General features: G+C 38.8%; 1 protein-coding gene across 2 annotated transcripts in view; it reads right to left on the reverse strand.

Annotated features, from left to right (window-relative positions):
- Window positions 1-15,341: 15,341 nt before the first annotated feature.
- SNX9 (sorting nexin 9) overlaps window positions 15,342-27,751 on the reverse strand; it is a 42,609-nt gene continuing 30,199 nt past the window's right edge. The window contains exons 12-17 of one of the 2 annotated variants that reach the window (XM_010581846.1): window positions 26,707-26,784; window positions 20,887-20,963; window positions 19,946-20,035; window positions 18,357-18,471; window positions 16,877-16,968; window positions 15,342-15,550 (exon numbers count right to left, since the gene is read on the reverse strand). In XM_010581846.1, the coding sequence (XP_010580148.1) occupies window positions 15,503-15,550; window positions 16,877-16,968; window positions 18,357-18,471; window positions 19,946-20,035; window positions 20,887-20,963; window positions 26,707-26,784 (500 nt within the window). In that variant the 3' untranslated portion in view covers window positions 15,342-15,502. Of the gene's footprint in view, window positions 15,551-16,876; window positions 16,969-18,356; window positions 18,472-19,945; window positions 20,036-20,886; window positions 20,964-26,706; window positions 26,785-27,751 lie in introns of those variants that run through there. The other variant, XM_010581847.1, reaches the window with a different exon arrangement.

Raw genomic sequence — 27,751 nt, forward strand, 5'->3', positions numbered from 1 at the left:
TGAGAAACTTTTGACTTCAGTAAGTAAAGAAGAAATAGGGGAAATACCTCAGCATAGCTTTTCCTGCACATGACTCTCAAAACAACTAGTAACTGCTGCTAATATGCAAAACCTTTTATTGTTTTCACATTTTCTAGTTAATATTATAATAACGTTTAAGGCTGAAATTTGCCACAGAGAAGCATTTGCAACATTTGTAGGCTAAAGTGCTCAAAATGTTGCTCTGAAAGTAGCTGTGGGTTTTTAATGTCACCTCTTACGCTCAGTGAAATTGAGAGAAGAGCTTTCTATTCTAGTTGCTTACTACACTTGTCTTGACTGTGTAAAGAACTTTATGTGCAAAAAAGACATCTGGTACTTTGTTACAGAGAGATTCTGATATACTTCGAGCTAGGTCACTGTTTTGCAACAATGTCAACAGCAATTCCTTAAAAATAACTCTGGGGAGCATAAGAAGCACAAGTGATAAATTAGTATGCTTTATTTGTGTGTTTAGATTTTGACAAAGAACATTTGACCTCGCCATGAATGTAAAAGGAGTGATGCAGAGACATTTTCTCTGCTTAAGCCACTGACAGTATTTTCAACTTTCCACTCCTGTTTACAACCTTGCCCGACGAGCTCCGCTTATTCCTTGCCCTTGGGAGCTGTGATCCTTACAACAGGGAAAAGAAACTTAATACTAATATTTCTGTGTCAGTATTACCCTTTAATCAATTATTTGGAAGGAAGAGGGGTGGGTATTCTGGCTTCAGCTGGAATAAAGTTAATTTTCTTCCTAGTAGCTGGTATAGTGCTGTGGTTTGGATTTAGGATGAGAACAATGTTGATAACACACTGATGTTTTAGTTGTTGCTAAGCAGTGTTTATGCTAAGTCAAGGACTTTTCAGCTTCTCCTACTGCCCTGCCAGCAGAGGCTGGGAGTACACAAGAGGCTGGGAGGGGACACAGCAAGGACAACTGACCCAAATGGTTTAGTGGGCATGGATGATGGTTGGACTCGATGATCTTGAAGGTCTTTTCCAACCTAAATGATTCTGTGATTCTATGAAATGAGCCAAAGGGGTATTCCATACCATGTAATGTCATGCCCAGTATATAAACTGGGGGGAGCTGGCTGGTGGACACTGCAGCTTGGGGATTGGCTGGGCATTGGTCAGTGGGTGGTGTGGTGAGCAATTGTATTGTGCATCACTTGTTTTGTAAAACATGACTTGTACTTTTTTTTTCCCAATTCTCTCCCCCATCCCACTGTGGGGGAGGGAGTGAGTGAGCAGCTCTGTGGTACTTAATTGCCAGCTGGGGTTAGACCACAACAGTGGGTTAACAAAGCAGACCTGAGCTTCCAGTTCAGCAGGATACTAAAATATATGCCTAACTTTATCAGTAGCCTAAATCTCACAGCTCCTTGCTTGGGTGAGACTTCTCCAGTGAATAAACAGTGGAGGTTCAGCTGCTAAAGGTGGTTGGACTGGAAGCCAACTGGCTTTAGGTTCAGGTTTAGTCAGGGCCTATCTGGCTGCAGGCTGTAGCTCCAGATTGGCAGAAGATTGACCTGTGAATTCAGGCTCTGAATGTGTACCAGAAGTGGCTGAGATGCTCTGGTGGAGTGCTATTTTATAAATGCTGCTAATGAAAAACTGCTTTTGAAGTGTTGTTGGGAGGTCAGTAGAATTTCTCACCTCCTCTTCCACTTATATTCTAACTGTGTGTGTGCTAAATGAAAGAAATCTATCTAGAGAGGCAGATTGACTGCATTCACAGATACTAGCCTTTTCTTATTAAGAGACTATTTTCAGTAACAGCAGCTGTTTTAAAGCTTAACTTTCTTCATCCCAAAACTATGTGGAGATGAGCAGCATTAGTCAGACAGCATGTATTTAGGCAGTAATAGTGACCAGACAACCAGATAAAATTTTTATTCTTTCTTCCAGACTGACATGGTTATGATTAGTTGTAGGTATTCTCCTCTCGTGTTCAAAGGACTAGGAAGCCACAGAGTTTTCCACTGCTTCTTGCCTAATTTTCTGGAACTCCTGACAGGAAAACCAATATACTTAATAAAATAGAAAGTTCAAATTTAAAGTGGACTGCTTAATATCTACACAGACACAGATGCAGCATGTATGTTGGCAGTTTTTCTCAGTGAGCATATGCCTTTTCTTATCTTCTGACAAATTGTGCACACCTCTGTTTAACATCAACAGTGAAAGCAGGGTTTCATAATTACCCCATATCAAGAGATATGGTTTTGATGAGGTGGCAAAAAAGGCCTTCCTCTTGGCCATGAATCAACCATGAAGAAAACTCCAGAAAGAGGCAATCCCAGATTGCCTGTTGTGGCATTTCTCTAGTATATAGTGGCTACCATTGTCACAGACAGTGTACTGGAAGACACTGCTCAGTGCACCAAAGTAATTCTTAATTCTTACATAAGAATTGAACTATTCTGTTGATGCTCCATATTTGTAAGAAGGAAGAATAGAGTTTTTGGTTGTTCAGAATCTGTGAGTTTCATTGTCTGTTGAGAAGTTATAGCCAGACAGAAACAGATGAATATAAGGGTAGAAAATGCCAGAATACAACAGCAAGCTGATTATAATACAGAAAATGAACCTGAAAGCTAAATAGTTTAAAAGAACAAAAACTAAACTTGTATTTTTTAGACTAACCACGTTGTACAAAAATTGGAAAAGTTCAGGAGAAAATGCAGTCAGTCAAATCACAGCAGCGTTTCATATATATATGGATAATTTTTTTGGTGCAGTAGACTTTATTTATTGAGGAAAATGTTAGCTTCTGATCCCTCTTACTATGATTAATTTGTAAATTAGTTCTGTTAATACAAGAATCTTTAGTTATTTTGTTCTATTGGGTAATATAGAATACACAGGAGAAAAAAGGAGCATATGAAGTAGATGAGACCTATAATGAGGCACTTAAAAATGAGGGGTGGGAAGAGAGGCCAAGGAGAATGGAGTTTCCATGCTCAATTCATAACTCTAATTAATGTTAATTTGTTTAAAGCTTATTGAACTCAAGTCTGTCCTTGTGTAATTCAATGTATTATCAGCATTTTACTTTTTCCTACTTTTCTTCAGAAAGATCTCATAGGTCTTTAAAACTGCTTTAAACACAGCGTGTGGCATTAGTGATCTGTGCCATTAACCTGGTAGAACACAACAGCTATCTAGCAACCAGTATCACCAACCTCCAACTACTAAAAAAAGGAGCCTTCTATCTCTGTAATGAGTAGGTTAATTTCTCCCAAATCTTAAATATAAGCCAGAACCCCGGTTCTCATGTGTAAGTTCCATGGGAAACATTCCCTAGGTGTAAGGTTTAGGATTTATTTGCTGCATCTTTCTTGAGATACAGAATTTCTAGCTAGTACCTTTGATAATGGACCACTGGTTGTATGCCAGATACTAACCCACATAGAAGAAAGCCATGTATTCAGTCACCCTCTCAAAGCAACCCAAATTGTCTTGCATGCATAGATTTGCTCTTCTGTTATCACATGTCAACACGTTTTCCATTGTAGATGTTTCCGGTACAACACATGTAGTGCTTTTAAGTTGAAGTTAGGCTTGTTTCTTTAATTTCACTTCATAAACAGATGCTTTGTGGTATTATGTCTCCTCATGCTTTAAAAAGCCCTGTCCATGAATTTTCAGATTTAGAGGGGTTTCAGACCAAAGAGCAAGGGGAGCAAGAGGCAGTGTAATAACACATTCCCATGAAGGAGGGAAAACATATTCATTTACATGGAAGACTGAGGATTTGAGGGTTTTTTTTAACTGTTTTTTGTAAATTTTGAAAGATCTTGTAGAAATGGCATTGGGTGATAAAGCTTAGGTGTTCTTCTCTTTCTCAGCAGCTTTATGACAAGATGACTTACTTAGACCAAATAGTTTGAAAAAACAGTGAATATGAACTAGTTCAAATCAGAATAGTTAAGGGAGTTCCTCAGTACATCACCAGCCATGAACTGGAGAAGGGTAAAGAAAAACTAAAACAGTAAAATAAAGCAAACTAAATAAAGAGTCAAGCTATTTCACAGCCCCATAATTCAGGGTGAATGTGGAGTGAATAACATATGTTTTTCTTGCAAGGAAAGGAGGGCTATAGAATGAGGTGTTATCTCTGTCAGTGCTGCTGTAAACGGGTAGCTGACAAAATAGCACAGAGTGTGCAAATGAGAGGAACAGACCAGAAAAGAGGAGGCCTGAGGAAATACCATGGTTTGAGGTTATTTGAACAACCATTTTGGTATGTTACATTATTCTTAATGTACCAATTAAATCCGTGGACAATGTGCATGTACAAGTAAGTATAGGTAGGCTTTCATTCTGCTTGCTCGTCAGTATTTGTTTTTTGACAATTTGACTTGTTTATTTAGGTGTGCCATTCTGCTTCACTAAAGCAAGATTTTGCATTGCTTTTACAAAAAGAATTGCTTGTACTTCTAACTTGTGCCATGTCCACTATTAACATATAAACTATTATAGGAGTTTGAGGGTGATTAAGAATGATACAGAATGCAAGTGGTTTCGATTTCACTGTGTCTGTAGCCATCATGCAATCCCTGCTAGTCTGGGGACTGGTCATGGCATGCATAGCAGAAATGATTAGTCCGTATAAGTGAGTAGGCTAGCCTAGGGCTCACTGGCCCTGCTGATTGAAAGTTGTAGGAATGAGAGCTGAATTCACTTGCAGCCTATTATATTTTTTTTCTCCAAGCTGGGGGGCAGGGGAGCTTAAAAATTATCAGGGTGGAAGGGAGGTAAGAAACCATCTCTCCCTGTAGTCTGCATTCTATTCCTAGGATAGTTCCTTGCTTTTGGTACCAGCTACCATTACAGGTACCCCAGTAGTACCAGTGACCTAGGCAGGCTGGTGTGCGTGGGAAGGGGTGAGTACAGAGTGTGGGCAAGCCAAAATAAACCTCAGCAGTTTAGTAAAGCAGGGGGTGGGTGGAAAGGCTGTGTGTGGGTGTGGTTGGAAAAGCTCAGCAAAGCTGTGGATCTGGGGGGAAGCCAGCTCCTGGAGTATAAGAATTACAGTGCCATGTAAAACAAACTTTGCAGGGGGCAGGGTTGGCTGGAATATGGCACCAGTGTTCATGTCTTCCCCTCTGTTTGAGCCACATGCCAAAAGTAACAGCCCTGCTTCTGTCAGGCACCCAGTCCACTATCGTTCACCTCATGCAATGTCTGTTTGCTACTTTTTTCATTACCTCTACTTAATTAGCTCTTTGGATTGCCTTCCTTGCTGCCCTCGTCACTGACTTTTTTTTTCTGTTCCTTACAGTACCATTACCCTTCCTCTAATTTGTCCCTACCCCTCCCTTCTCTGTTCTCTGATGCTTTTTGCCCAGTTGGTCTGCTGACAGTTAGTTTCTGTTATTAGTGATCCTGATGCATACAGGGAGCTACTGTTTGGTTATCCCTGCAATCACTTCCTGTGTCTTTTAAAAAAGATGGGTGCAATGACAGCTTTCCTGTGCTCTTCTTACAGAGTAGCTATCTTGAATAATATTCCCTGCATATTTTGGTAGGAGTTCAGCTGAATTCTCTCTTTACTCCTTCCAGAAATTTGAAATAGACTTTGTCTGGTCCTGGAGATTTATTGCAAAGTACATGGAAGGGCCAGAACTCATGCAGATCTTTTCCACATGGAAACACTGACGCACAGAGTTCATAGCATGCCTGAATAAAAGCAGAGATGCTCTGTGAGCTTAAAAATGCCTCTCTGAAGACAAAGTAACCAAAATCAGTTTAATCCTAGAAGCTGCTGCTCAGAAGGCTGCCCTGCTAAAGGAACAGAAGTCCTGGATGGGCCAGGATACAACATATTGCAGAGAAACCATTATAAAATGACTACTGTTGGGCAACCTCCTGCCTTAAGAGACAGATCTATGCATGCTGACTAGAGTTATTAGATTAATTTTTTTTTATGATCACCTGCAATTGAACTGTTGTTTAGTGCTGGTCCCACAGTAAAAAACTGTAAGGTATCCTGGGGCAGATTTCTAGGGCTGTTTACTCATTGTGCCAGAAGCCAGCTACGCTCACACCCTCTCTCTGCCTTCAGGGCCATCAGCTGTCTAGCAAAGCCTCTTGCAAGGCACAGAGCAGAACCAGTATGGTTTGTAAGATCTTAGCTGGCTTCACACAGGACCAGCCAAAGTGTCACTGCATCCTGGGATTGAGGAGGAAGCAGACAGCGGTGGTGCACATCTGTCTTGTCTTTCTCCATGCTGTAGAAGGGTTTATCATCAGACCTGTGTGCTGCACATACACCTGGAGCCAGCCAGGGTTCAGCAGTGGACCTGAGCTGATTACTGCTCTCTGGCTCCACAGCAGTGAGAAGAACAGCCCAGAGACCATGCACAGTTCTGCAGCGCTGTCTACACAGCTGCAGGTATTGGCACAAGTTCCATTGCAAACACCCAATACGGTGTTTACTTGTTGGTTGGGTTTTGTTTTTCTTCCTGTGACACACAATCCCCTTCAGGAAGGGCTGTTTTATTCTACTATTAAAAAATGACTTAAGGCCACTAGTCATTTTTATTGGATACTAACACTAGATAATTACAATATAAACCTAGCAGCTCACTCAAAGGGGAGCTGTGCCAGACAGCACCTACAAACACAGCTTTTCTGAACTCAGCTCTTGTTTTAGGAGCAGACCCTCAATCCCCTTTGAAACTACTGCAGTCCCTTCAAGTTGCCCTCTTCTCATGCTGATTTTACACCACATTCAAATAGATCCCAACTCCTGCAGCCATGCTGCAGATTTATTTTACAGTATAGCAGTCTTTGGATAACAATCTCCTTTTACTGATTGCAAATTTGGTTTAAATTTTGGAAGACTTTCATAAACACTTGCATTGTACTTTTGTTTGTTTGCAGGTTTTTTTATTGTGGTTTTCTTTCTGCCAAGCATTAAGCCTGTGTTTATAAGACTGGCACTAGTTCTTCCCCAGTAAAGTTTATCTATTGCCAAGTAAGCATAAACATGCTTATACTAGGGAAGAAGTGTTCTACACCTACCTTCCTTCCTGAAGTTTTGTCTTGGAAAAAAAAAAAAAAGTCCTTGCTGTAAGTTTGGTAGGTGCGATTTGGAACCAGCCAGAAAAGTGTCACTACTTAAACAGGGAAGACAAATGAAGAGTTTCCTTACTTCTCAACTTTCTTTGCAGGCATAACAAATCCTGAGTGGTGCCATCCTTGTGAGTACTATCAGATGGGAACTTTCTGGGGCAATGTCAAGCTCAGCAGCTCCATCCTAACAGCAAGCAGCCTATTTTACATTTTGCTACTATATTGCAACAGATGCTATATTTAACTATTAAATTCTCTTCCAGGTGTTGCATTTTTAAACAAAATTTTTACTGAGCTTAAAAATAGTAGTCAACTAGTCAGGAACTAGTCAACAATTAGAAAACTGTCCCTCACCCCTGTGTGGCCTTCATTTTCGAGGCACCTTCCCCTTTGGCATTTGGTGAATCATTATATTATTGGATGCAACAAATCTGACAAGATCCTGTGTCTGGCCTGGAAAGAATTTGATTAAAAATAATAAAATAAATATAAATAGATGAACATTGGATAAACAGTGGAACCCTCTTGTTTTGGGCTTCTGAAGGTCTGTGTTTCCATCATGTCATTGGAAATTATAGTAGCAGGATTAAAAAAGAAAAAAAGATGGGATTCTCACATAAACATTTTAAGGGGCTTTGAGAAAAGATATTTCAGATTCCTAGTATAGTTGTGAGTGCTGGTAGTATCATAAGGCAATGACATCCTAGCCAAAGTCCTCCAGAAAGTCTTACAGAATGGCAACAACACACTAGCAATGACATTCTCCCACCCTAGCAGGAGACACAGGGTCTCAGAGTTGCCAACAAAGTGAATACAGTGCAATTTATGTTAGGTGTGCAATAAATTTTGATGGGTCCAGAAAGGTCTAGATGAGCAGGCAATGCCAGAGGATCATATGGGAGCAGGAAGATACTCTTCTCCCAAACTGTAAAGCAGAGAAGTAAGCATAATAAAGCATTTAATAGGATTAAGAGATGAACTTCTGTCAATCTAGATTTACAAATATTACAAAGACTTGGTGTTTTGTGTTTGATACTGCAATATTATTTGCTAACTATTTTAACATTATTATTGTCCAAAGGCAATTCATAGTCGTAGAAGCTGCTACCACTCTTGTATACAAAGAGCTATAAAGTACAACAGCTAGTACCTAAACTAATCTAATCTAGTTATCTTGATGTAATTACAGATCTGAAAGAAGCCTGATAAGTATTTACCTTCTGCATTAGAAGTACCCCATTATGTTTCATCTACACCTGTCATTTTTGGGTTGGTTTTTTTTTTGTTTTTTTTTTTTTTTTTAAACAGACTGATTTTCTTCTGATATTCTACTATAAATACTCACAAAGAAAAAGCTTGCCTTTCAATTTGTCAAGGTCCTCCTGTTTTTCAGTCCCTTTATCCTCTCCTTTGGTACAGAAAGCATGAATGTGCGCTCTTCACAGTTCCTATTCTGTAAACTCCAGGCTGCTGTCCCACTATTTTCAAGTCTCCTGTGGGTGACCAAATTCATTAGTCAATGAGGCATCATATAATTGCAGGTGGATGTGGGTGGATGCTATGACAAGCAATTTAACAGGTACTTCTTGCATGTACCAGAAACTTTACCATTGCAAACTGTCAGGAGCTCTGAGTTAAGCATCAGCTGAAGGGGCTGGGGAGGCAGGGGGCTGCTCAAGGGAGGAAAAGGAAGCTGGGTAGGGGTTGGGGATTGCAGTTTTGAACATCGCTGAATTTCAGCATCAAATTCCTTCCTCAGAATTAGCAGTTGGGTTCCATTCTCAGCCCTCCTACCTTCTTGGCATGTGACAACTCATTTGTCCCTCAGTGTCTCTATCGGTAAAATACAGAGAGAATACTCACACATCCTGGTACAGGTCTTTCACAGCAAAAGGTAAAAATACTTGTCTGTCCATTCATCCCTGCACTAACATTTCCTGCAAGGAAACCTATAGGAAAAAATCATGTACATTCAGAGCAGGTTAATTTACTGAAACCACACATGTAGAAATTCTGTTTCTGGAGAGCTCACCTGGTGCTTGCTTTCATATTACTCTGGTCTTTCCTAGTTCAGGGCAGACATTGTTCACAGGCAGGAACAAGTCTGAAGAAACAGTGAGACACTCTAAACATCAGACCACAGCACGCTTCCTTGGCCAGACACCCCCGGCAGCTGTGTTTCACTCCCAGGCCACATGACCTGCTTTGGTTTAGATGTGCTTTTCCTCCCCTAAGCTCAGTGCCATGTTTACAGATGCAGCCTTCCTGTTGGTCACTCCTTCATGTAAATGGGACTGCACAGCCCACTGACTCCACAACACCAGCTTCAGGGCCAAGTTTCACTGATCCAGCCCAGAGGCATTTTTCCTAAGAGACATGTTATGATTGAAAGTGCATAAGAGTTCCAAAGTGTAGTTACTTCTGGCAGGGACCCAACAGCTAAACAAAATTAACTTAACCGCTGCCCCTTCTCTCATTGCTTCTAATCTTTGGACAAATCTTTTCAGGAAACCCTGAAAAGGAATTCAAAACCCTGAAGGAGACCTTTACCTTCCCACCCCCATCCCCTGCCCCCCACCTCTGCAGAGTCAGACTTTCTCTGCCTTTCCAAGCTCTTCAGGCAATGCTCTTCCACTGCCCCAGCCAAGCCTCTTCTGAGCTGGCTGATGACAAATGCTCTCTTCTGTACCTCTTGCTCCTCCCTTACCCTTTATCAATTCTGCTAGATGGTCAAAGAACCCGCCTCATTACTGACCCACTTGGCAGATCAGTTTTCTCAGTTTGACACCTTTCTCTGCAGACTTGTCAGCCCACAGGGACTGGCTCAACAATCTTAACTAGCACAAATGCTGCACATTCCTATATATGTGCATACAACATACATCACTTTTCCCCTATTCCTCACTCTTGGTGAGTGTCTTTTGGGACAGGCTAATAACTAAGGTCAAATTACTAACATACAATTCAAAAGAAATCAAACCAGTTAATACTTTTTTTTTTTTAACTCTCCACAATCTTTCTGTATTTTCTGTTATTTTTATACTCCTTCCATTTGTCATTATTCTGCTGGGATTACCCCTAACAAACCTCTTGGAGTCAGCAACTTAATTGCATCTTTAAAATTCTACTCTATTATATATTTTTAGGAAAACTGTCTCTTGGAATAACTGTTCATCAATTTAATTGTTTGCGGAAAGACATGCCAGAAGATGAGAAATACCAGTGAAGAGTAACAATTTTAGATTTGGATCTACTAAGATTTAATTGCAACAGAAGGCAGTGTGAATTAAAAGTGACCTTGAATTGATAAACGTGTGCTAAGACAACACAAGTTTATTAGCAAATATTTTTAAAAAGTGAATAGTTTTAAAGATGCTAAGTGTAAGACGAAAACTAAGGGAAGCAAAAGTCTGCTGTTAACAGACAATAATAAATATGATACACCTTCTTGCTTCAGACCTGACAGAAAAAATAAGTGACTTACTTACAAAAATGTATTTTAACAGGAGAACACAGCTACAGGCCAGAATAAGGGAAGAACAGTGTTTAGTAAACATGAGAAAGCTGCCTTCAGATTGACAGAATCTGTTCAGAGAAACTAATCAAGTCTATTGTGAAGCAAATAGTGTTAACTCTGTAGATGACAAGAACCTAGAGTTCAGAAAGTTCAGCAGGAAGGTAGTATGCGTACTAGCTGGAATCTGAAGGAAGGCAAAAAATTATGATAGTTTAAGAAAGCATGACAAATTAGGAAAGATAAAAAGGCCCGGAAGATTAGAAATAGGCATACTTTTTTTACTTTCATAAAACAAGGAAATTATAGCAGTTTAAATTCAATACCCCAAAGATACTGACTTGGGTCAGCAAAGATACTGTGAAGAACCCAAAGTCACAACTGATGTGCAAAGAACCTTAACCGGGGGGGGGGTAGGCGGCGCAGGAAAAAGGCAAAAATGATCTAATCCAAGTTTGTTGAGAATAATCTGTGTAAATAGTCAAATATCCTCCTTTGACTGTAAGATTAGCCTAATTAAAAACAGGATATAGAGATGCAAACAGAAGGGTTTTAGAAACAACTGACAAATTTCTCACATTCAAATCTCAGAAGAAATTAAAGAGAATGTATCCTAAATATGGTGACTACTAGGTAGGCATAAAATGAGTTGAAAACTTACACTAAAAGTCTATTAAATAGTTGGAATATAACATAAGTTTATTAAAAGCAAAAAAACCCTGCATGACCCCAACTAGGTCTAGGTTGCAAATACAGACAGAGCAAAGTATTATAAATTGAAAATGTGGTTGGGAATTATATTTCACGTGATAGTCGCACAAAGCTCTACATATCATATTTGACCACTGTATGGAAGTTATGCAGCCAGGCAGCAACACAGCAGGGCAACATGGGCATTAATACCATAAACTGATGAGCTGGCGGTGTGACTATTGGAAGGGCGAGAACTATAATCCTCATTCTGGCATGTAGTGACAGGACTGGTATGAGCAAGACAACAGATTAGTTTTATGCACCCGGGGAAGAAGTGATAAAACACCTTAACATGAGGAAAGACTTCCAGTATGTAAAAATTACTAGGTATGTTGGTTAACTGTCCTAGTTAACAAAACCTCAAACTTAGAGGTAGCATTTTATATATATACAACTTACAGATGTGATGATGTAGGTAAGAGAAAGCTTTTTAAGCAATAACATGCTGTTTTACTGCAAAGTGTTATGCTGGAATCTTGGGAGATTCCACAAAATGCCAAGAAATGTGTATTTGTGACTCAGATGTCCTTTAAAATAGTAGGGGTATAACTGATATTGCCACACTACAGGATGGGTGGATTGGTCTCCAGCCAGTCTGTATGTTTCTAATTCTATGAGGTTGTTTTTGTTAGGGATTCTTTAGGCAGAAAAAAAAAAAAAAAAAAAAGGTTTTTTTCTGCCTAAGTGGTTACCTCTCCTATTCCATACTTGTTTGTTATTATATCAGTTATTAGTGTTAATTTTATCAGAAGAATTATAGAAAAATATGGAAAGTATGTAGAGTGGAAAAAAACAACTGACTGAAGACCCATACGCAACTTGCCTTCCCCGGTGCATGCTCACACATCTCAGTGTGAAGCACTAAGAAAGGCAGAAGCAGCAGTAGCAGGATGCCTGCCTAGTGAGCACTTTGCTTGCTGTGGATGGCTGCATGCCACAAGGCTGTGGAGTACTTTTGGCCAATCCAGACTGGCAGAGTGTCTGGTGTATGTCTAACTAAGCCACAACACAGGAGATGCATCTCTTTCTTTACAAGGCTGTTAGTCTGAATTATTCTGCTGCACTAGAGATTAATTTTGGTAGCAGTAAAATTGATGTATATCATTTAATAAGAATTTACAGAATGAAGTGTATGTTATGATAATACTCTCTCAACTACTTTGTCATAGAAAACAGAAATTGCTCAGTAATGTGAAAGTTTCAGTACTCATGCAAAGTTAGGCCTCATTATAGCATTAAAAAAATACTCTTTCCAATTGCAGTAGACAGTACTCTTTCAAAAACATACCATACATTGCAACAACAACAAAGTCTGCTGCTGCAGTCTAATCCCATGGGGGATTAACTGCAGACAAGAAATACAGGTAGCATTCCCCTTCGTATAGCAACATTTTTATTATTAAAAAATGAATTTAGTATTTTAGCAGTAATGGAATAAGCAATTAAAATATAAAGTTAAACCCAACAGCTAGGGCATTTGATGTCTTTTACAAAGTCACTGGGATAATGCCAGTCTTTGGCTCACCCTCAAAGAAAAGCATAAACCAGTAAACAGTATTAAGGCTTTTTTATGCTCCAGAGATTAATTATTCAGCTATGACAAATGAAATTCAGGACGGCACTGCTCAGGTCTTACTCTAACTTGTTATTCTTGTTTTATGACTGCATCTTCAGTGTGAAGATTTTCTGTTGCTCCCAACTCACCCAACCTAACTATGCCACTATTCATGTCTAATTTAAAAAAACAAATACCAAAGACAATCTAATTTCTATTCTGGGTCAACACCATGCCGACACAAAGCCAGGAATACACAGTACCACTGTGCTCTACTACTTATTTGCAGTCAGGAGGGTTCCATCAACCACGAGCTGGACTGACCTGAATAATGAAAGCTTACAACATATGCGTAGCCTTTGCTGGTTTGCAGTCACTAGCACTATTATACCATTCAGTTGTGATGCCTGCTTTATGGAAGACACATGGATGCTTTCTCATTCCTCAGCTGGCCAGTGTGTGTAAGCTGATGAAAAGCTATAAGGAGGATTTGCCTCATACTGCATCACCCTGTTAAAAAGCAACATGATGATTTCAAAGAAAAAAATAAAATAGTCTGGTGGATATACATAAATATTTATTATCAGTTTAACTTCATTTTACTAGAAGTCTTTAAACATAGTTTTTCTTTTTTTGCCAAAATGTTGCATCTCTGACACAGTTCCTACTGTCATAGCTTCCCTGCACTGGGAATGCACAGCTTACACTTAGATTCTAAAATAATCTATTCAAGATAAAGAACCTTCAACTTTAGTGCATATGGAGCTATTTAAAGATTGGTAAAAAGACCTCCCCTTCCCCTCCCAAATTAAGAGTCTGTTACAAAGAGATTTCATTACCAAAAAGTGAATATACAATGCTAAAAAAATGCTGGCTTGAAAAAGTGATTTCAGAATTTACTGTACACGTTGTAACAATTTATTATATAAGCTGCTTCTACATGCAAGCAGATCTTACATTTGGTGTAAAACATTTATACACATTCTTTACAATTTGTACATATTTAAATGGCTGTATCAAACAACACTGCGCTATGGAATTTTGGAAGCAAACAACTAAAATTGGGAGGAGAAAAAGACAAGATTTATAAAACGTGAACAAAACCCGTGACACTGAAAAACATCTAGACTTGACTTAGGCTTAGTCTGGTTTGGTTTGGTTTCAGGTTATTCAGGCAGACCCAGATTTTCCTTCTAGCACACAAAAGTAACACCAGTGCAAAAACAGAGTAAGGCAACTATTCAACCAGCAGACTGTACCCGTCACTCAGAATGGCTTATTGGTAAAATGCCTTTTTTTTTTTAGTTTTTATTTTTTGCTAAAACATTTATATTCTAGGCACATTTTAGCAAAAACAGCATTTTGGCTTCCCTGCTTGATTATAGCATGAAATGAATTACTGTAGTTTGTGTGCATTGTGAACAAGGTTGGTGGTGGCTTTTTTGTTTTGAGAAGCCCAGGCCTCAAATGATATTTCAGTAGTATGAAAGAGGACACTGGGCCACTTGATAAGAGATGTTGATCAAAGCACAGAGTTTGTGTGATAACTAACGATGTTATTCAGTACTGTTGTCACCTTTTAGTTTGCATTAGAAGGTAACAAAAAGTTAACCCAAGCCAATAGCATACCATACTACTACATGAAGACCTGAGCTTAGTTGGAATTCGGGGACTTATATTAGTTTGGATTAGATGTGGCAGTGTCCCCCCTGCTGAAACACTTCAAACTCTCAGAGGGATAAAAGGGAAGTTGGCCCTCTACATCACTGAGGAACACCAGTGCCTTATGGCATAACATCAGGGGGTGCCAAAGTGCTGGTATGGAAAACTGTTTTCCACACATTCCTGAATGGCTCTTTCCTAGTTTGTACTTTGTCTTCTCACACAGTGCATAGCCAGAAAGAAAGAGCCTGACATAAGCTCTGAGGTGGTGTGCCACAAGTACAAGATTTAGTTAGAAGGAAAAAAGGAAAGAGAAGAATGAGTGATACTTACCAGAAGTCATAATGGGAGAAGTTTGCCATGGCTGTGTATGGGAAGCAAAACTTAGAACAGTGTTCATTCAGGAGATTATCATGAACACATACCAGAAACATACACAAATATAATTCCTCCTGGCTACTGAATCACTAGAGAGCTGAATTGAATATAATGAGTATTAAAGTAATTCTCAAACTTGTCTGCTTTCCCACTTAAAAAAAAAAAGATAAAAATTTGTAACTGATGTTAAGAGTTTTTGGAAGAACATCTGATAGACGCAAGTCTGCATGAAGTCCATGGCAATGTAACAGTTTGATAATTTAGATCCCTATAACTGACAGCATTATCTAGCTGTTTTATTTAAATAATGATACAAATGAGAGAGCATTCAAGATAAGAGAACCTTATCTTATGATTTAGGCTGATAAAGTAAAATTTTAAATAATTCTTTTTTTCTACAACTGATTTCTGTTGTTGGGGTTTTTTTGGTGGATTTTTTTTGGCTGGCAAAGGCTAACAAGTTTTTATTAGCATTGCCCCCAAATCAGAAAAGCACTTCGGAGTTGTTCTTTATTGTTGAATATTATTCTCTACATCACAGGAAAGCGGCTGAGTGCCTGCCTCAGCTTCTGTGCAATCTGAAACAAAGAAACAGAACATATTTAATATGTAGTCACTTTATACTATGCAGAAATACAACAGCAGGCTAAGAAATTAATTGTTCCCTCATTTTCTGAAAAACTGCAGATTTTACTGCAGATTTTGTGTATATAGGACTCTCAAAGCATTCCATTATAAAGACTTTTCATCTCATATATACATTTTCTGCCTTGTTCATTTTGTGCTTTCACTGCTCAGGTTGTACTGGAAAAAAATATTGTAGGCAGGGCTGTCATTCTGCCTGTTAGGTTATCTAGCACTGCACTATGCAGGAGGGCTACAGGAACAAAGCCAGATTTTTCATGAAATCCACTTCCCTGCTGAAACAAGGCCACACATCAGAACAGAGCTCTTGTGCTCTCCCCACAGCTCTCATGGTAGCCACATGTGACCATGGATCTGGTTCCTGTACGGGGAAGAGAGGATTGGTACAAGGAGACTGGTGAGGGTGCAACCAGAAGAATTGGGATAGACTGGACAAGAGACTGAAGGAAGGCAAGGGGAAACCTATGCCTAACCCCATCAGATGTGTCAGAGAAACTGAGCAAAGTGACCTAACGGGGGACCTGAAGTTCTCATCCACAAAAGATACCTCTGAAACCCCACTGGCACCTTTTACTGCTGTGAAGGGCAACCAGTTGCTTATATTCCTCCTTTAAGTAATAGAAGCCAGGTTCCAGCACACTCAAACTCACATGTTTTACCAGCATATCAAATTAGAAAATTTGTCCTCGGGTTTCATTTAAAATACCACAAGGAATACATGCATAAGAACAATGTTAAATGAGAACTAAGGTTGTAGGTCAAGTGCTCAGTTAACATATTTAATAAGTCACCTAAACCACTCCAGTCCCCCCCACCCCACACTTGCATACATCAGGCTTTAAATCACAGCAGCTTCCCTTTGTCCTCCCATCCTATGGGAAGGAAATTTCATTCAAATGGTTTATTGTTGCATTCAGTGCAGCAGGTCTTACTGCATGTCATAGAACTAAAATTCTTTGTATCTTTAGTACTGGCATTGAAAAAAAAAAATCAAGCTGTCAACAATAATGTTTCTCAACACTGGTTTTTAGGTCTAATGACATAGTCATATACATAGGATAGTATCTATAGGAAAATACTATTTTAACTCATTCATTGTTTTTTTGGTTTTTTTTTTTTTTTTTACATTTACAATTCTTCAAATATCTGCTCTCTGGGAGAGGCTTATACAAAAAGATGATTAAGTATTGTGAGTATTTCTTATGAAAGCAGCAGCACAGCACGCGCCAGGAAAATGGTACTGAAATGCTACACCTTACCGTTTCATAAAACTGTGCCTGCTGCTCCAGATACAGACGAATGACACTGTTGTAGTCATAAATCCGGTTACTGTGGAAGTGATTCATCTCAGCTGCAATTAGACCCAGGAGGCAAATTATTTAAGAGAAGCATTCGTAATCAGGAATAGTTTCACTCAGTTCAGGTTAGTTACTGTGCAACAAGCTCAGTGTCCAGCCCTGCCAGCACAGTTACTGTTCTCATGCTTCCACAACCTGTTTTGCCTGTAGCACTCAGACTATGATGGAACTGTTTGTAAAATTGATAGGGTGTCAATTACTCACTGCTAAAATATAGACACTTCCTGGATAAAGCCAGGTTCTTGTTACAATACTCAGGTGTACAAAGATTTGGTAAAGAATAGAAGTGGGATTTTCTCCTGAGGTAACTGCTCTTTCCTGAAGTGTTTCCAACAGAATTTGGCTAGGACATTCAGATTTCCAAGGGTATAGATATCAAGTTGTAAGCCACAGCTGTAAATATTTAGCTCAAAAAAAGATACAGCCAGTAGCGTTTGACCTATTCTTGACTGAGGCTGTTTCAGTAGAAACTTGAGAAATAGCATTACTGAACCTGTAAAGCCTTTCACCACTTTCTGCATCTCTTGTCAAATCACAGCTTATGGCCGAAATAAAAAGTTAAGTATATTTTGAGATACAAATAGAGGGAGAAGGAATATTCTAGGTTGTAAGAGACATCCTAGAGGTCTCTTCCATGATTGCCACTTATACAGCACAGTCCTCTTGCATCATTGTGACCATGAAAGAGGGAGTGGGGAGTTTTCTTGTTTGTTTTTAAAATCAGTTTTGTGTGCTGCTCTGACTTTGTCCTGTAAAATACTGAGTACTCTTGGCTTTAAGTCAGTGAAAAAAGATGCAACTCCCTCAGCAATAAGTAGTCCCACTTAAGACAGTAACAGGATGTGCTTAAGGGCTTGATATCCTGCAGGACTGAGCCCGGACTCCTCACTTCCCCCGGTTTTTCAAGTGTGGTGTGTTATGTCCCATATTTACAACATCTCTAACCTAAAGAGGAAAAAGTTCATTCAAAGAACATCCAGGAAATAAAATCTTATCCACAAGAACATGAATCTCAACTGGATCATGTCTGACTAAGCCATGAGTCAGAAAAACACTTCTGCCCATACTTTTTCTTTGAGACATTATCACTTCAAAATGAAAGAATCAGCCTGGGGTGGTTGGTGTTTGGTGGTTTGTTTTGTTTTTAATGCATTTCCAAAATATGTATCTCTTGCAATAGCAATATGAGATTTGAAAGAAAACATTGGGCAAGGTAACTGCAATTTTAGGAAAATCTAAGCAGGTCACAAAAAAAACCCAAACCATGCCTAGCTTTTATTATCATTCCTGGTAGAACAAAGATTCTCTTTCAAAGTTTGTTACTTCGGAGATGTCCTTCAGAGGTCTACAATATTGCCATTTAGCCCAAAATTTGGTTTACCTTGTAGTGCATAAGCCATGGTGCTCACACGTTTCACCATGTTCTGTTTGTCTTGTGGTGTTATTTTACTGGTTGCAACTAATTTATCACTTTCCTTCACTCTTTCTATTGCTCCCTGTAGAAACCATATGCAGAAAGATTAAAAAAAGTACATTAAAAGAGTAGTCAAAGGTCTTTATAATCATCTAAAATGCTACTGGCCACATTTTGAGCTTGCACACTCTACAAATATATATACATGCACAACGACCAATTCTGCCTTCCCACATTTTCACCCAAGTTTATTATTTCACTATTGCTTTCAAGAGTCCTAACAGCTTGCAAAAAGTGACTTCGAACACAGGCATGAACACAGTCACTAGGAAACCGAGTTTGGTAAAGGCAGTAATACACAAGGATACATACAGAAAGAACAAAAGGACCAAGTTTCAAAATACAGCTGACCAACACAACAGACATCCAAAAGCCTCAAACTATCAAATGCCTGTAGCAGCTTATTTGCACATTATACAAGGTAAGACAACATGAGTGATTTTCCAGGAGACTACAACTCATTGCAATGTATAACTTCTGATTTGGGAAAATCCTTGTGTCACTAACAACAAGCATAAGAAGAAATGCCTCTCCCTTCACACTGTATTTGTGCCAAACAACATTCAAGAGAATCAATCTATTTACACGTCTCTTGGCAATAGGCTTATGTTTCGAGTTTTAAAAACATTTATTCTCCTTTTGTGGTATTTTTCCCCAAGGATTCTGTGGGATGAGGGACTGCAAGTGTCCTGAAGAAAGAATACACAAATCTGATATGCTCCTATCTTTGTTACTCTCAGAAGTATGTTGTTTTATACATTGAACACTTCAAGTGGTAAAAAAAAAAAAATAATACTTGTGTACTAATGTAACGCTTCAAAATTTTTAGTTTCTTGAAATATGTTACAGCAGGCACGTGAACATAAGGAATTCTCTAGGACCGAAAAAAAGCAGAATATCCCAAACTAGACACAATGGCTAAATTTATTGTTTTATTATTTAATGACTGTCACGTTAGAAAGAGGTTGGTTTTTGTTGCTGGTGTTTTGTGGGTTTTCTTCCCCAGAAAAGTTAGTCCTATTCTCTCTTTTTTTTTTTTTTTTTAAATATTAAAGAAACTTCTAGGCAGTGCATGATTATTTATCGCATATCAGTAAGCTAGCCATGTAGGTGTACCAAATTTTTCCTACAATACTGGTATGGTTTAGTATCAACTACCATGTAAGACTCAAATACTACAAATTTACACTACCGCTATTCACCACATTGGGACATAAAGTTAACCTGAAGAAAGTCATGAAGCTCCTAGTGCTCTACTATAGCAGAAAGTCATGATATTCTCAAATCTCAAGACAAGTGCTAGCTTTCCTGCCCTGCAAGTATTTTTTTTTTTTTTTTTTTTTTTTAAAAATCAACATGCCAGTTCCACAGAAACTTTCAGTGTTTCTGGAAGAAGGGCCCAGGCTTCTGCACAAATGCAGTGTACCATACCACCACTTTTGTTGCTGTAGATCTTCCTACTGCCCAACCCTTAAAAGGAAAGGCCCCTCACATACCTTATGAGCTCCTATGATGTCAGGGAAGCAACCAAGAAATCCCTTATATTCATGATTTGTTTCCATCAAAAAGTGAAGATCTTTCTTCGGCTAATAAACAAAGTGTAAGCATTAGTAGAAGTATCTGTGGCATATTAACATCGCAGAAAAGAAACTATGATGCCAAAAAAGGATGAGGGAAAAAAAGGGAAGGAAAGAATAGAAGAAACCCAAACCAAAATATTAATTGTTTGTTGCAAGTTTTTCATATTTAAAAAGGTCCTTATAAAAATAAAAGCTTTTTGGAGTAAGGCACCAAGCACCAGTGAGCAAATGCCTCTGTTCTTTGTTTTACTCAATGCTAGCTTATGAAGTGAGGGTTTTGCCTCAAGCTTTCACTGAAGAGGAGTTACCAGTACAATCTCATTACATATACAGATATGTACATGCACTGGTGCATCTCCTGAGTCACTAACTTGGAAAGCTGTTTCTAGAACTTCCAGTCTCAACCCTGAGATCAAGAGGATCTACGTTTTGGAGACTTTAAGCTTAATACACTACACATCAATTTATGTCTTGAATACTGACACCAATCAGGACTTATTTATGCTACATTTTTACTAAAGCAGGCAATTGCACATCAAGACAATGAAACACAGTAAGATCTGGATCCTGTAGACATTTGGGGAAGGGAAAAACCTGATCCTTGACATCAGAAAACACATTTAAAGAGAAAGTAATCACTTTAGTATTTTAGACCCTCCCATCACATCCCTCCTAAGTTGACATATAGTAGAAAAGAAGACAAAAGTGCATTTAAAAGTATTAACAGTAATTTCATTTAACTGGTCTGCAGCACTAGCAGTTGTTTTAACAGGAATGAAAAAAAGAAAAAGTCAGAAGTTATCCAAATAGGTGGTATGTTTGTACATGCTATGCCAATACATTCATAATAATTCTACCTGATCTGCTACAAGACTGGCGATTTCTTCATAGGTTTTTCCTGCTTCTGTTATTGCTCCATTGAGATCAGACTCTCCTAAAAGTAAATATCAGTGTTCAAATTACAGTAAGTGATTTACCTTGATTCAAGGCAAATTTCTAAAATAGCTTATTTTACAATAATAAATGCCTAGTCATCATTTCATAACCAACAGTAATACAGAAGTTAGAAAAATATTAGTAGTTTTTATATCATTAAAGAAGGAAAACTCTGAAGATCTTGTAGAAAATGAATGCTAAAGGGACCACGTAAACACTATTCTACCATAGTGCTAGCACTATTCACTTCCACATTTCATAATTACATGTAGTTTAAATACACAGGTATTCCCCCACATGGGGCAACAGGAAGCCTACCAGAATGGGAGACAAGGGAGAATGGGGAGGGTGACACTAGAAGATAGACTAACAAAGTTGAAGAGGCACCTGCTGTTCTGATTTTTAATAAATTATTTTCATACCCGATAAGCAGTAAATTCTCCACGATGCCCTGTGGAGGAGTGATGCTAGCCCTAAGCTCTCCAACAGTCCTGGACCATAATTGTTGGAAGGTCAGAGAAGCAGAAGGAGGCCCAGCTAACTTTTTTCCTTGCCAACAAGATTTCTGACACTTTAGGGAACTCGTGGATAATATTTTCAAGCTCTGTAAGAACTGCTGCTTTTGAGAGTAAGTTTCTAACTTTCATCATCACATGAAATAGATCAAAGGGCCCCACAAACTACACTTAAAAACATAGACATCACCACAAATCCTAAGCTAGATAACACCACAAGTGCTCATAACACTGTATTACTAGCAGGACATGGCTACGTGGGACAAAGATGAAAACAAGCCTTACATTCTTGGTTTTTTCATGCCACTTCACCTTCCCAAAACACCACAGGTTTTTTCCATCCTCATTAGCTTGTCCAAAGCATGTAGTCAACAGTATGGAAAGCAAATTGAAGTAGAGAAAGGGGAAGGTATAATTTGCAGATTTTGCATTTTATTTTTAAAAATTTCTCACCCTTTCAGACATGCCTTGATATTAGGCAGCAGTTAGTCTTTTACAAACATTTTGTTTTTATTTTATAGACATTAATCAGTGACTTGATTGAAAATTACCAAACATTGACTTCATTAATGATTAATTTGAACATTAAAGTATCTTCTTTTACTACAACGTATAGACTAATCTGCGTTAGAGATTTATTAGATCGTATTCCTTCATTTTAGCATGTCCTAAAGGAAACAAGGTAATGACTAAATGTTGCTTCAGTTCTATTAATCGATTCTTACTTTCCATAAGACTGGTTTCATAAAGCCAAAAGCTTTGAGGGAAAGCTGCTGATCCTAAGAACTAGTAAGTCCAGGTACACAAACACTGCTAAAGAAATAGTTATTTTTCTCCTATTTGAGCCTGTCTGGCTAAAATAAAAATAAAAACAACATGAAATGCCATTGTGGGATCTAAGAGGTACATAATTCAGAAGATAACTTCACATTGTTGTAAAACAATAACAAAATTTCGGGGAGCTCAATTTCATTATTTCAGGTAGACTTAAATAATTTCATTATTTCAGAATTCCCCTTGTTTGCTCAGAAGTAACCTTGAAGTAACTGCTACTTTGGCAACTGACTCCTAGATTTTGGTACAAAACATGGTGTGGCTTTAGAGTCAGAAGCCAGGTTAGTCTAGATGTTGCTGTTCATTTCATAATACCATAAAAGATGATGACTTTTCCTATCTGAGCAAAACAGAAGAGGAAGAGCACATATATTTGAGCGGAAATAGAAAATCCTCCCCTTCTGTGCAGAACTCACTCAAAGGACCTTCATATATTGGAGCTTCAAAGAATCTAGACAAACCCTCCCAACACTGATCCTCTTTCATTTGGGGGCAGCAGGGCACAAAGCCAGCTTGTAGAAGCGTACATTAAGAGTTTCTACAACTAGCAGAGGCATCCACACTCCTCCAGAAGACAGTATATTTAAAAGTTGTTCCAGAGAGCAGATCCTGACAATAGACAGGCACACAAGTGGCAGAAGAATATCCACAGCTCCACACTCTGCATCCTCGTCTTCTACAATCCCTTTTTCAGGTAGTGCATAGGGCAGCCTTAGAGGGTCAGATTTCATCTCTCACCTGTTGCACCCTCCAAGTTTTAAGACACGTTAGCAGTGTCATGCCATGCTCAGTAGGTCGCTCCCTACACCAGGGCACCTTGTCAGAGATACCACATACAACCCACAGGCTCACCCATCAGAGTAACTTGAATTCCAGCAGCAGATTGCTCCCAATCACTGTTGTCAGCATGGGTTTTGGTCAAAGTTTTGTTACTTGGACATGGCCGAGTTTCTAGTGTTCTCAGCTTCTGAACCGATAAGAAGCCCATTTGCCAGCTTCGCAACTCAAGCCATTAAAAGCTGAGCTGGGTCCCAGTGCAAGGATATACCAGGATGTTGACTTCTTTAATCAACAGAAAAGCAGAAAGCCCCACATGCTGCTGATGTTTACAACAAAATTAGGGCAATGTGCATTACATGTATCCACAGGAGAAACAGAGAGAGCTTAAAAGTATTGACTAAAGGTAGTTGCAAAAAGACCAGTTAAAATGGTCAGTAATATTCTACAGATGTTTTAACCCAATCACATGGACAAACTGATACTGTCATTGATTTACAGACCTGCATGCTGTCATAGGGAGATGAATGAAGATGTAAAACTATGACGAGTCTTTTGGAGATGTTTAACAGAGCATCTCTTAGCAGTTCAACTGCTTCGTAAATGCCAGTGATTATCATATCTGAGGAAATACACCAGGTATATTGAAGGAACTAATACTCTGTAAGGCTTGACTGGGGAAGCAGAATGTTTTTTTTAATCAAGTAGTGTTTTTGTTTTCTTTTCTTTCAAAGCATGTTTTAACAGAATCCAAGAGTAGGAAAAAGATACAGTTTGATGTACTATGGAACTACTTGTAACAAGATTTTTTTCTTGACAAGTACACCTTAGACTGAATGTTCAGCACACAAGCAGCTTGGAAGGCAAGATGTGCCTGTTGCTAGCTGGCAGGATAGTGAAACTTGCATGTAACTGCCTAACAAAATTCCTGAGGGGTGATGTTGGATTAGGAGATCTTACTATGGCTGAATGGCATATCACAGCCATTCATGTTTTCTTAATATAGGAGAAAGACTCGCTCAGATTTGGCACCACAAAAGAGAAGCCATGCTATTTAAGGCTGCATTAACCTAAGAGCATCGTACGATGCAGAAAGATAGCCAACATAGTGCCAGGCTGCAAGACACTTCCAGGCTTATTCTGGAGCTGTCCAATATGCATTTTTTTTTGGACCAAAATCATACTTTCAAAGCACATGTTCTTAAAACCGATCAGACAGTACATAGGCCCATGGCCAAGTTAAATGAGAAACTCTCAATGCGTCCTTAATAGTTTTAAAGGTACCCTTCCTCTGCAAATACTTGGGACAGATTCCTAGTATGCACTGTGGCTGGCAACTAATTGCTAAGGCTCATTCTGCAGCATAAGAAAGAGAGCTGGATTCTGAGTCAGATTAAGGAGTGCATCTTGCCTGGTGCAAGTCTTAAACGTTTTAGGCTGGAAATTAGAAGAGAAGGCAGCAGACATTCACCACACATAATAAGGATTTACAGAGCAAGCAGGCAGCACTGATGAAAGAGGTAAGGACAGTAGATACATCCCATGCTAACTACAAAGTAACCAACTAACAGTGTATTCAGTATGTTGGAAATCAGCAGTAGCTGGAAACATTCCTGTCATCAAATCAGTTGTTGCAATCTTTAGTGGCCTATATGCTTAAACTTCCAGGACTGAAGTATTTAAAAAAAGAAAAAAAGAAAAAAAAAAGAGGATGAAGATATTCAGCTCCCAACAGAAACTGAACTGAGTGCCTTTAAGTATGGCTGAAGGAGCCATTCCTCTTTACTGATAGTCCACAAAAATCATATCCCATACTCAAGCCTAACTAGTACTTCTTCATTTGAGGGAATGTGCCTTCTTTTAAGTATTGAGATCTGGAAAGCCACATCCTATCAGTTTAAATCCAGGTGCTTACATCTCTTGCACAGAGTCTGCTTAATCCACAGACCTGTACCTGAGGCAACCATCAAATGAAATTGTATCAGAACAGCAGGCAGGACAGAGTGAGGGCACCAGTGATGAAGACATTTAAAGCAACACGTGCACTGCACTTATTCTCTCTTCCTGGGAACTCAAATTAAAAAGCAAAGAATCCCATATATTATTAATTCTGGAAAAATACACTGGTGTACCAGTTATTAAAAAGAGCAAACTATATGCAATTAGGACAAAGGCATCAGTGGGAAGGGCATTTTCCTCAGCAAGATACTAGGGTGCAACCAGGTACAACTGGGCAAGCAGCAAAGAGAAACATCCTTGTCTTGTTCCCAAGCATCATGGGATCTATTTTTTCATACCATTCAAAGATGCTGGAAATCAAACTGAAGCTTTGATTCTTAAGGTTGATCTGCAATTTTGCACCCTAGCTTTAAGCCATATTGTTTTCCCTTTACCCTGGCAAAAGAACATGTGTTATAGTTCAAGCAATTTTCAGTCCTTTCTCAAGAATTCTTACTAGATTGTATCTGGCTAGGATTTACAGCTCTCTAACCCATGCTAAGAGTACATAGCTATGTAAATCCCCTACCTGGTTCTCACATCTAAAAGTAACATTTTAGGCAATACGCTATGCTCCAATTCTAACTAAGCAGTCATCCTGTTGAAGTATAGGACAAAGATGAGAACAAACTACAGGGACTATGCCTATTTCCAATGCTTCCAGCAGCAGAGAACCCAAGTTTCAGAAGCAGTTGCATTTTAATACATGGTTTATGGGGCAAAAAGCTTTAAGAGTACAAAGCAAGGGGTAGATGAGTAGCCAGAGTAAGCACTGGCCAACTAAAAGTCCTAAGATGGAAAGATTTCAGGGAACCTCTATACTATAACATTTAAGGTTTTAGAACAGAGCAATTTTGCTATTAAGTCTAGGAAAAAAAAAACCCAAAAAACAAAAAAAACCCAAACCAAAAAACTATTGACAAGAGAATCCCAGAGAAAATGGACTCAATAAGCTCCCTCTGGGATATGAGGAGATATTTTCCTGTTATCTGGAAAACATCAGCAGGATTTTAAGTTTAGCCTAAAGACCACATTTTAGGAGAACTTTGAGCAATTGATGCCCTCCTTTTCCCTCCCACAACTTTCATATCTAACAGGACAGGCTATTTTAGGGCTCTTGAAGGAGAAGGAAAGGTGAAGGACAAGAAAAGGCTACAGTAGCCAACCTTCCAGCCCACATAATGGTATACAAAAATCTTGTATTAAGTTTTCCATCCTCATGTGGAGTTGCTGTTTCATGAAGTCACACAATAGTTCTGTGACAGATATTTTCAAGGCTGCGTTTTCTCCCCTTTCCTTTGATATCACAAAAAATGCTACAGCATGTTTTGTCAGTCAGGTCAGTAGCCAGATTATACATTAACGAGATCAAGCTAAACTCCTCCACCACCACAAACCCACCACATGATTATACAGTAACAGAAAACAAGATTTCAGTCTAGAATAGAAAAACCCCATAATACACACAGGGAAACAAGTTTTTAATATTTTTTCCAGAATCATATTTGACAGGTGAATTTCAAAGAGGAAAGCATTAAGCTCTTTGGCAAAAAATGCAGCATCATGTAATTAAAATATCTTTTGTTAAGTAAAGTACAAATGAAGCTATAGAAGTACCTTGGTATCCACTTGTGCTGAAGACCAGTGCCAGGCTCTGCAATGCTTTTCCTATCTTCTGGTATTCCTTAGGTAGTGCTGGAAGTGGGAAAAAGATGGGGAGAAGAGGGAAACAGAAGCAAAAACCCACAAGGGTAAGTGAGACTAAAACTGCAGCATTTCCAAAACTTGATAGAAGCAGATGTCAAAAACAACTAGGTTTTACATTTCCTCTAGTGAAGCATTTACAATCACATTCTTACCCCCTCCCCTGCTACAGACGTTCCAAAACTGGATACAGCAATTACAATCTGGATTCCTGAAAGCCACAAACAGTTGGGGAAACTGTGTGTGATTGCTATAAAAAAAAAAAATCTCACTGCACTCCTAGCTCAGTCCTCCTATGCACACAGCAAGATTTTTTTGTCCCCCTCATGAGCAGACTTTATCCTCCTGGGCGAGGGGGGGGGGGGGGAGGGGAGAAGTGCTGCAGTGACACGGAGAATAGATCTCATTAATATTTTAAGAGAAGAAATTATTATACAGACCTGTAATACCTAAACTCTCCTCAAATCACGGATTTTATATTAAAGGCACTAGAAACCAAGATTATCTAGGCATAAAAATTGATGGAAGTATCTGAATAATAACATTGTTTTTTATAATCTACTTATTGCAAAAGTATGCATAAATTGCTTCTTCATAATGAAGTCAATAAGCTGTGATTTATGAGTGCGTTCATTATTAACACTTCGAATACCACCACCCCAGAGGCCTAAAAAGCAATCTGAAAAGCGAAAGCAGTTTTTTGTAAGCTACTTATGCTAGCAGGAAAAAAAACCAAGTAGATGTGCTTTTTGTCAAATATTTGTATTCAGAGGGCAAACTGTCCAGGTAAATAGCAGTTTTTTAGTTGCTCTAGCATCCTACACAATCTGATTTTCACAGAGGAACCCCTTTGTGTGGCAAAAAAAACAAAAGCCAAAAAACATCGCCCCCCAAACCGCGTAATTTTATTGATTATCTTTGATCAAGTTCTTGCTCAGAAGTTAGATTATTTATGACA

This window comes from Haliaeetus leucocephalus, unplaced genomic scaffold (genome assembly GCF_000737465.1).
Source record: "Haliaeetus leucocephalus isolate CR32 unplaced genomic scaffold, Haliaeetus_leucocephalus-4.0 Scaffold819, whole genome shotgun sequence".
Classification (NCBI taxonomy): domain Eukaryota; kingdom Metazoa; phylum Chordata; class Aves; order Accipitriformes; family Accipitridae; genus Haliaeetus; species Haliaeetus leucocephalus.